The following is a 10,752-nucleotide window of genomic DNA, read 5'->3' on the forward strand; positions in this document are numbered from 1 at the left end:
GAAACAGGTTAAAATTTCAGTCAAATGTCAATCCAAGCAAAAAATATTTGGGAAGAGTATTTAAAGGAGGGGTGTAAACGATTTTTTAAACTAATAGATAATATAGGTTTTATTTAATCAACCAAAAGGAGAAGAAAAATTTGCTTTTCTTAACATCCCCATTTACAGACCTTTCAAAAATCATGTTATAGGAATACACGTATGTTCTAAAAGGCTAAGGCTCTTAAAACGAAAAAGTATAAATCACCAATAGTTACATGGTATGTGAATAGCAACCCAATGAACTTCAATATTTCCGAAATAGTAGTAAGGATTCGTGCATTTTTTCTTTGTGTGCCAATGCAATTTAGTTGCGGCCTTGCGCAGTGCACAAAGGTTTGACATAGTGAGAAATATGCATGGCAAACAGGGAGCCCCAGAATTCCACGCCCCGCCCTCCGTCCTCCGCCCTCTGCCCCCTGCCCCGGCCACCCCCTGTCGTCCCTTCAACTGCAACGAGAAAATATGATGACATATCGCGTCATAGTTCAAACGGCAGGGAATCCACTGATCAATTTTGTACACAGCACGGCGCCATCTTTTTGGCCCTTGCATGGGAGCAGGATTTTCCTTTTTCGAGGATTGAGTGTGCGTTGCGGTGGGCCGACGGGCGGGGGGCGGGGTTTTGGCCTGGTCAGTGGCGCACTGTGTTTTGTTCTGCATTTTCGGTTGCTTTCGCTTCGTTTCGAGTGAGCCAAATCGCAGGCCATAATTTTTTATTATCCGGGCCCAGGGAAAAGAAAGAGCCGAGACGTTGGCCGTTGGCTGTTGGCTGTTGGCTTCCGTTGGTGGAGTTGGCTCTTGGTCCGGAGTAGCCATAAAAATAATTAATTGGCTTTTATGTGGCAGGAGCCGTTGAAATTTCGCTTGTTTTCCGAGTCCGATCCGCGCCCTTCCTCTCCGGGGATTGGCAATGCAATTTCTGAATTGCATTTGCCTGTTTAATTAGCCATATTAATTATCTTCATAATCAGCATCTGTTTTGTGGTCACACACACAAAGAAACCCCATTTCCGCTCCTGGCAACGGACGGCCATTTTGTTTTTATCCGTGGCTGTTTTGGCGAAGTAATTAGTTTTTGCGGTTTCTCATTGGCCATTCGACCACAAATTCAATTGCTATTTCAGTTCCTATTCCCAATGGAGTACTAGAGTGGGTCTGTATTGGATTTTAATTTGTTTCATTGTATAGGGTATTATATTATCATTTCCCTCTTCGAAAATTTCATTATTTTAAAGATCTTGTGATGAGGCTTTCGTCGTTAGCCAAAACATACTTGGATTATTTGAAGATTGGGGACTCTTTTTGCTTCAATGGCATTTTCAGACACCTCTGGAGCCATGAAAGGAAAGAAAGAAAAAGCTAACATATAGATAATGTAGAAATGCCACATTCAGCCGTAAATGGCTAGGGTTTTAATCAATTACAATCCCGAATTTTATCCACCGAATTTGCATTTACATTACAACATTTTTTAAGTAACATAATTTATATGTGTACATTAAAAAATCTGTATTTATTTTAGTTTTCTTTAATTTTGTCTACCCTAAATCTTAGACTCATTATCGTGTTCAAAACAATCAAACTTCACTTGATTACCCAAAGTTTTCTCCGTTATCCATTTTCCATTTAATTTTTCCGTTTTAATTTTGTATTCCACTTACTTAATGCTGTATCATACATTTCCCTGCGTTTTTATTTAGCTGTCTTCATTTCACTCTTTCTTATGGAAACATCATCATGACCATTATTCGTTTCCATTAATTTATGCGCAGAAATCTGCAGCACAGTATGACGCATTTTCCTCTGTTTTTCGCTATACAATTTTCTTCGTGGCATTAATGGCGTGGAAAATTATACGAAACTAGAATGTTGTTAAAAATATACAGGTCGAGTAATCGCCACTGAATCAAGGGGAAAATAATGGATTTTAATTACCCAAGAAAATATATGATTCTTAAAAATAATTACACGGTATCCGCAGCGAGATTCCATTAGTAACCGAATAAATGGCTAAGGCAATTTGTTTTAATTGTAATAGAAAGTCCCAAATCATTGTATTGGAGAAATTAGCTCACGGAAAGCAAATGGATGGGCTAACGATTTTAGTATTAAATTCCCGTCCAGCACACCAAAAAACGCATTTTTTTAAGGAAAATGATAACTTTGTAATATATTGCAAACACTTTTGCCATTAAATGGGTATTTAAAGTAATTTTCTGTGACCGTCCGCTCGTTATGATATACTCGTATACTTCAATCGAAAAGTATCGAAAAAACTAAAAAAGTTTTTTTAAAAAATCATATTTAATTGCAACGTGCTGAATGGAAAAAATTTAGAAAGTGTATTTATTTTGTAGGTCGTACACTACATTTCCGTTACAAAAGTTGATATCAGAACTTTTGTTTGTTGAGGGTGCGATCGTCACTAGATTTTTACCTCGTTAAGAGGTGTTTTTGTTTTATCTCTAGAGTAACTGCATACATATATCGAAATAGTAATACAATTATTGTACACATTCTTAAAAGTATTAGAATACAATCGGACAGTAAAAAATCAATTTTTTCATCGCGATGTACGGAAGTTCCACAATAAGAAATTTTTGTATGTTAGAAAAGTTTCATTCGGATTTTCTAAGATAATTAAAATAGCGTAAAGGTCTGGGGGTTGGGACGGTCTGTTTAAATTATATAAATATTTTTAGGCTAGGTTACTATTTTTAATCGCTTTTTTAAGAAACATTTTTTTTAAGGTATTGTTTTTTGTTTTTCATACACATTGTTCTTAAATTACTTTTGTATTTGTTTATTGCTTTCGAAGTCTTAAGGTCCAATTTTTCAAAACACCATTTATTGGTTATTTTTAAAATAATGTTTTAATACATTCTGGAAAAGTAAATTATTTTTATTTTAAGATCATAAATCATAAATCTAAACTCATTTCAAACTAAGCTCAATCTCTAAGACTAACTGTTTTTAAGCGAGATAAAAAAGCTGTAATAAATAAATCAGCAGACATTTTTTTAATTATTTATATATGTATATATACCAAAAGACTAATATAATGAAAACGAGGTTTAAAAAAAGACGAACTGAACTGCGCAGTTTACGTTGGGCAAACGAGCACGCCCCTCAGAAACGTATTACCGCAATGTTTTCGCGCCAAAAGGGAAATACAATAATAAAGACCGAAAAGCCACCAAGAACACATAATGTCACTGATCTGTATAGTTAGATGTGTGTGCGCAAGTTAATGAGGTGGAAATGCAAATAAAAAATATGTATAACCGCGCAGAAATATTCATGGGCCTTGAGTCGGGCCAGGCCAATTGTTCACTTATCCGTCCTGTAATGACGTTTAAGCTTAAACGACGGTGATGATTATGACTTTGCATACATGTGTGTGTTTAGTTCACGTAGAGTATGATCCATTGTTTCACTGGGCTGACATTTCCACAGGGCAAGCGGAACAAAAAACAAATGACTGTGCGAGGGTTTCTGGGACGCTGCGCTTTTGTTTTTTAGTGCCTACGTCGCGACCTCGTCCTGCAAACAGTAGGAAAACAATACTCGTAAACAATAAAAGCCTACTGGCATCACCGAAAATCGGAGGATGAATGACGGATTAGGAGAACGAATGCGGTTTGCCATTGCAGTTGGTTGCTTTCCAATGCGATCTAATTTTCGTTTGTTTTTTGATGGCTTACGACATTTGGTGGGGTCAAAACGATCTTTGCGATAATCGAATTAGAACAAGAAATAATGCTGCAGTCGAGTGGACCGACTGCTAGATACCCGCTATCAACTTAAAACAAGAAACACCGATTAGTTTGCTGACCACTTTTAAAATAAAATTCCATGACATTTTTATTGGAGCGGTATCTACCGGACGTCGCCTCCTACAGGATGCTAGGAGAACTAGGCGTGGCTAACCTACTATCTTAGTTATTGGCACGTATTGTGACTTAGTTGTTGATCGGTAAAATCATTTTCGTGGCATCCTGCTGAAGAGCCCTAGAATCGGTATGCTTTGTTCAAACTTTCAAGCCTTATTGATTCCGAGTTCTCTGCGTTCATGCGGATATACAGAAAGACAGAAGAAGGTTGGACATTGCTGTATCGACTCCGCAAGTACTTTTGATCAAAAATATAGATCACTGTGGATGGCAGTACGCGTAGTGACGAAGCGAACCTAAGTGCGTGTGCGACTACTTTATAAAGCAGCAGAATTGAAAATCTGCAGTGATGGTCTCATCATGACAAGTAATACACAAAAATAAAGATATCGCAAAAGAAACAAGGGAGAACGCTATAGTCGAGTACCTCGACTATCAGATACCCGTTACTCAGCTAAATGGAGATATGCAAGCAGCAAAGCGAGATTAAAATGCGCCACCTACCGGCGGTATACAGATTTAAGCGTTATGGGCGTTAGAGTGGGCGTGGCAAATTTTTTTTTGGATCAATCGATAGGTATTGACGAGACCAATACATTTCAGTTATCTAGCATGAAAATTGTGGGCGTCACAGGGTTTTGCGGTTTGTGGGCGTTAAAGTGGGCGTGGCAAATTTTTTTTTGGATCAATCGATAGGTATTGACGAGACCAATACATTTCAGTTAAAATTTTTTATCTAGCATGAAAATTGTGGGCGTCACAGGGTTTTGCGGTTTGTGGGCGTTAAAGTGGGCGTGGCAAATTTTTTTTGGGTCAATCGATAGGTATTGATGAGAACATTACATTTCAGTTAAAATTTTCTATCTAGCATCAAAACTGTAGGAGCCACAGTTTTGGGCGGTTTGTGGGCGTTAGAGTGGGCGTGGCAGTCTACTGAAACAAACTTGCGCTGCGTAGGAAGCTCAGGAATCTGCACGCCAAATCTCAATAGCCTAGCTCCCATAGTTTCCGAGATCTCAGCGTTCATCCGGACAGACGGACAGACGGACAGACGGACAGACGGACATGGCTAGATCGACTCGGCTAGTGATCCTGATCAAGAATATATATACTTTATGGGGTCGGAAACGCTTCCTTCTGCCTGTTACATACTTTCCGACGAATCTAGTATACCCTTTTACTCTACGAGTAACGGGTATAAAAATTGCTATCGGCTTGGGAGAAAAAACGGTAAACTATACCTTTTGGGTTCGGTGGGCATGTTATTTCAAGGACGTTTCAAGCGAAATCAAGAATAAAATGTTCTTGTACGAGTTCTTCTTGAACAAGTCTGAATTATAAAAAAATTGAGAATTTAAAAAATTTTATAAAACTCGCATTAGAATGAAGGTTTTAATATTATTTTTACAAATATATATAAATGATCAGGTACAAGTTATTCTCAAATGAAGTATGACATACTCTTAAGCCAACATTAAAGCGTTGTGCTGTTTTATTATTTAAAAAGAACTTATTTTCTGTAAGTAGATAAAAATGGAAATATATTTTTAGAATTTTGTGTACTTAAGTTTATTGCAATAACAGTCATGATTTAAGAAAGATTTAATGCTTTCCGTTTTTAGAGCCACTTGTACTGAAAAAGGTTTTACATTAAGCACATTTTGGATTTAAATATCCGTCAACTCTAAAAATTCCCAACTGTTTATTCTGGAAGTGCTCGGTATATAAGGAAAAAAATACACAGTGTTAATGACCGTGAGGGGCAAGTCGTAAGTAAACATATAATATTATTATTATTATTATTATTTTATTATTTATTATTTCTCTAACTAGCATACAATTAAAACCCAACTTAAACTTACAATGTATGTATGTATTTTGGTTTAAGAATTATTCGTACTTAAATTAGTAAATCATTCTTGTTTAAAGTACAAATACACTAAGAGAAAAACACCGTTCTAAAATCAAGTACAAACAGCCATGATTTAAGCACGATTTCTTGCTTACCATTTAAGAACGATCGTGCTGAAAAAAAACTCACATTGAGCACATGCCGTGGCGGCAAGTAGTAAGTAAGCTTAAAATATTAATATTATTTAGATATATCTCGTTTATTTCAGTTTCCAAAACTTATTTTTCTCACTACCTTATAATTGAAACCCAATTTAAATTTACAATATATGTATATTGGTTTAAGAATTATTCGTCCTTAAATTATGCCTGCAACTTTCTTACTTTAATATGAAATCGTTTTGTTTTAAGTACAAATATGACTAGACTTAAGAATTCTTCATACTTGATTGCAGACCGAAAGGTTCTGAAACCTAGTATTTTCGGTCTTGAACATTCGTGTTTGAAAGCTGCATTTTGTTCTCGGGTTCTGAAAAATATTTCATGCTCGGCGAAGTTTTGACACCGAAAAATCTTGATTTAACACTTGATTTTTTTTTGATTGTATGGCTAGATTTAAGATAATATACTTGATTGTAGACCGGAAGGTTTTAAAAACATACTGAAATAGTGTTTTCTTCGTACATGAAAGCTGTATATATTTCTCGAAGTTTGGATTTCCAAGCTTGGCAATGTTTTGACACTGAAAAAAATGGTTCTTAAAAATGGACAATATTGTAACAATGTGTCAACATTTATTGAAGCATTTATTAACACATGATCTGAACGGAGTTTTGTTACTTCGAATTGCATTGTTGTACATTTGTTGCAGTGTCGAACTCGGCTTCGAAATTTTGTCCCAGTTTTATCTTCAATTGACATAATGGCTTGATAATATGTCCAGGCCACACAATGAAATGTATCTTTTGCCATTCTACTGGGCTTTCGCCTGACTCTCCATGAGTTTGCGCTTCTGTGCCTCACGCCTCTGCTTGGATACCTCGAAAGCTGTGATCTGCTTCCGGGGTCGAGGGCCGGCCTTAGTCCGGTATCGCTGTTGGCGCACGAAGAGCGGTCTGCGCTGGTTGAGCCACCAGCCGAAATCAGGCGGAATCCTGCCGAACTTGCTGACCATGTTCCGGTGCCTCTGGATGTCCTCGCGCCTCTCCAGCCACTTCCTTCCGTACTCCCAGCCGAGGAGCCAGCCCATCACAGGCTTCTCCTCGCATGGTTCCGGAATGGGTTCCGGCCGATCTGCCGGCGGAAGGATCGCCGACCCGTGATCTCTGGCCGGAATAAGCGGTGAACGGCTCCAGGTTTTGACTTTCGAAATCATCTTCGTGTGGAATTGTTTTCTTGCGTCTTCACTTGTTGTTGTGTCGGTAGTGTCTGGCAGGAACAATAGTTTTGGGGCTGATGTGTCTAGGCCTACTTCGACCATTCATTAAAAAGTAAGCTAAGCGTGCATATCGTTCACTCTCATTTGACAGATGTGTAGATAGATTCGCGCATATCGGTCACTTTTACTACATACTTTGGTACGCATACATATTTCGTGATGTGCCATGCATCTCACGAATTAAACAAGTTCTTGTTGCGTTTAATTCAATATCTTGCGATACAAAATTGATTAAAATAAAAATGTAAACCTTTATAAAACAAGTAAAATGCAACAAAATTAAGTTGATACGATAAGTAAAACCGAAGATATACGTTCTAGAATTGCTTATTTTTTAAGAACCAACCGTTTTTTTTATTTGCTCGGAAACTATAAAAGCTAGAAAGTTGGGACTTGGCATGCAGATTCTTGAGGTTCTCTAGCGCCCACAAACGCCCATAACGCCAAAACTGTCTAGCCTTAAATTATAGAAGTTTTAAAAAAAAGTAAATGGAATTTTGTTTTGACTATCAATACCCATCTACATCCAAAAAATTATTCATGTCGCACCATTTATTAAGAAGTTGAAAGCAAAAAAAATGTGCAATCTTGGCAAAAATCGATGTAATCCATGCATTCTCCTCTGCACGCCGAAGTTTCTATACCCTTGCGAATCGTTGCATTGTATGTACAGAGCTTTCAGATTTTTAGAAAACCTAAAGCCTTACTACCGTGTATGTATACCTAAAACGAGTTATAACGGTCTATGTGTTATTTTGACATTAACTATCCGATCGTTCCTATGGCAGCTATATGATAAAGTTGTCCGATTTGTTTTAAAATTTATCAAAAATTCTGAAATGTTAAGAGAATGATATTTCCAAGAGAAACTACTACTCACATACTCTCTCTACTACTCTATACTCATGTCAAAAAAAAATGAAGTTATAACTTTTTTACATTTAAACAAATGTATTTTGATCATTCCTATGGGATATACATAGTTGTCCGATCCGGCTCATTCCCACTTATATACTACCTGCAATAGAAACAATACTTTTGGAAAGGTTTCGTCCCACTAGCTTTAAAACTGAGAGACTAGTTAGTCTAGATGGACAGACGGACATGGCCAGATTGATTCGTCTAGTGATGCTGATCAAAACCATATGTATATACTTTATTGGGTCGGAAACTTCTGACTTAAGTTATTATACCCTCTGCAAGGGTATACAAAATTGTAAGAAAATTATAACTTTGGTTTTGACATATTATCTTCTACTCTGGGAATATCGCACTTTTAATATTTCAGAATTTTGAATAGAATTTATAAATAATTGCAGGACCAGATCAAAGTGCTCCCTTAGGATCAATCGGATAATTTATAATTATAGCTTCTTTATTATACCTGTTAATCGTAGAGTAAAAAGGTATATTAGATTCGTCGGAAAGGTTAGGTAACAGGTAAAATTAATTTCCGACCCAATAAAGTATATGTATATCTTAAGAACAATGCCCCTGTGTCCGTTTCAAAAACTATAAGAGCTAGAAAGGGATTTGGCATGCGGATTCTTGAGGTTCTTGTTTCTGGTTCTATACACCGACGCTAAGCTCCTATTTATTCCTTATGTAATGTTATTGACTTTTTTTATTTAAAACAATAAGTTTACAATTTTAAAGAGAAAACCCAAAAGGCTAAACAGTAAGAATGACATTTTTTTAGATTTTCTAGGTGGAGCATAAAAAATTCTTGAAAACAATAAGATTAAAAGTTCTTGAATCAATAAACAGGAATTAACTAAATCAGGATTTCAGCAGCTGTAGTCTTGTCTTATTTAATCGGCGTTTCTCCAGCCAACGGCTGTAGTCGGGTGGAATGAATTTGGCTCCTGTCTTGATCTTTTTCCTAGTCTCTTTTTCATGGGAACTACGCTCTTCCAGCCACTGTCTTCCGTAATGCCAGGATAAAATCAAACCCATTTGGGGCTCCTCCTGCTCGTAAGTCGGCTTAAATCCTTTATGCCAGATATTTTTCTCGGCTAGCTCACTTTCTGGTCGAAAAGCCTTTGAGGGAATCCAGTAGTTTTTCTGAATCATTTTTACTGTCGGTGCCCTTTTGTAAAAAATATAATTTTGGTTTCATACGTAATAATCAGATCTCGCTCAAACCCTAACTTGATTGGAATATCAACTACGGAATGATTTTAATTTGAACACAAAACTTTTTTCTTCAAATTGACCAATGCAGATAGTTATGTTAGTATAAAACATATAACTTGACTATTTAAAATAGTTGTATATGAATCTGTTTTTGATTTGCTTACCATTTTAAAGTTAAGCCACTATTAACATAGTAACGTTCACGTGACGTTTATTTTTAGCTTTGCAATAGCAAACAGTTAATGAACAATCATAAAAAGTTATCCAAACGTAACATCTTCCACACAAAAGTATTCAACAACAACTAAGCAGCGCTGTTAACGAGATTTCACTAACGCAACGTAACGTGAAACCTAGTGAAATCTCGTAAACAGCAGATAGGAGTCAACGACAGGTGGCGCTTTTTTGCAAGTTGGGTAACGGCTATCTGATAGTCGAGGCCGTCGACTGTATCGTTTTCTATTGTTTTGAGTGTGTATTGATCAATAAAATCCATTGCTGGCGTTCTTCTTAATATCATATCACCGTATGTATAGAAACTTACTTGGGTTTTAATAAGTTAAGGAATTCAAAAACTATTTGAATTATGCCGTGATTGTGATTGTTTTAGCTGAAAGATAGGTTTAAGATTGCCAACTTCTAATTGACTTACCACAAGCAAGCTGGAACGTAGAAAATCGGAACAAAAACCCGACAAAAATGTTGCTAATGGACATAATAGCTGAACGCAAATACAAATGAATAGACAACAAACCGCCCATCGACAGGGGTCGCAAATTGGGAGGAAAATACAAACAGATGTAAATCTGAGCGTAAAACCCGAGCAACCCAAAGTGGAGAACCTGGAAATGTGAAAAGCACGGCATGCGGGCCAAATCAGCGGGGGCGACCAATAGGTCAAGTACAAATTGCATTGGTCCGTAATTTCAGAGGCTACGGAAGTAGAACAGTTGGATGGAGCCCTGAATGGCCGAGAACAACGCGTGCCAAAAGGTGCAAAGAGGCCTTAATCGGAAATCGGAAGACAGCTGGTTTTGCAGTTCCTTTTCTACATTCATAATTTACAATGCTCAATTATGCAATCAAAGTTGGCCGAACTCCTCATTCGAAATGCTATATAATGCGGGGAAAACAATGATCACGTGGTCGCAGCATGATGTGATGTCGGCAAAAATTATTCGGCTTTCCATTTTTAATTATATTTAATATTTGTATATAAAATTAAAATATCTTTAAGATTTAAATTTTTCACTGTCTGACTTGAGGTTTCGTAATTAACTTACTTTAAAAATAACATTATAACCTCGTCATGAAACGTAACTATTTCAATATAAGTTTTACTAGTTTAAAGTAATACAAGTAACAGGAAGAACGCTACATTTGAGTGCCTCG

The 10,752-nt window shown here is 36.8% G+C and overlaps 2 protein-coding genes across 2 annotated transcripts; both read right to left on the reverse strand.

The window, feature by feature from the left end:
* Positions 1 to 6,560: 6,560 nt before the first annotated feature.
* On the reverse strand, positions 6,561 to 7,251 carry LOC108005920 (uncharacterized). Its single transcript, XM_017069330.4, has one exon. The coding sequence runs from the start codon at positions 7,159 to 7,161 to the stop codon at positions 6,760 to 6,762; it is 402 nt and encodes a 133-aa protein (XP_016924819.3). The 5' UTR covers positions 7,162 to 7,251; the 3' UTR covers positions 6,561 to 6,759.
* A 1,628-nt stretch (positions 7,252 to 8,879) lies between these two features.
* LOC108005932 (uncharacterized) lies at positions 8,880 to 9,379 on the reverse strand. Its single transcript, XM_017069342.4, has one exon. It carries the CDS (start codon positions 9,295 to 9,297, stop codon positions 9,004 to 9,006), a length of 294 nt encoding a protein of 97 aa, XP_016924831.2. The 5' UTR covers positions 9,298 to 9,379; the 3' UTR covers positions 8,880 to 9,003.
* Between the last annotated feature and the right edge of the window lie 1,373 nt (positions 9,380 to 10,752).

This window comes from Drosophila suzukii, chromosome 3, assembly GCF_043229965.1.
Source record: "Drosophila suzukii chromosome 3, CBGP_Dsuzu_IsoJpt1.0, whole genome shotgun sequence".
Lineage (NCBI taxonomy): Eukaryota > Metazoa > Arthropoda > Insecta > Diptera > Drosophilidae > Drosophila > Drosophila suzukii.

Excerpts from the sequence above, each read along its gene's own strand:
- LOC108005920 (XM_017069330.4), bottom strand. The coding sequence starts at position 7,161 with ATGATTTCGAAAGTCAAAACCTGGAGCCGTTCACCGCTTATTCCGGCC.
- LOC108005932 (XM_017069342.4), bottom strand. The coding sequence starts at position 9,297 with ATGATTCAGAAAAACTACTGGATTCCCTCAAAGGCTTTTCGACCAGAA.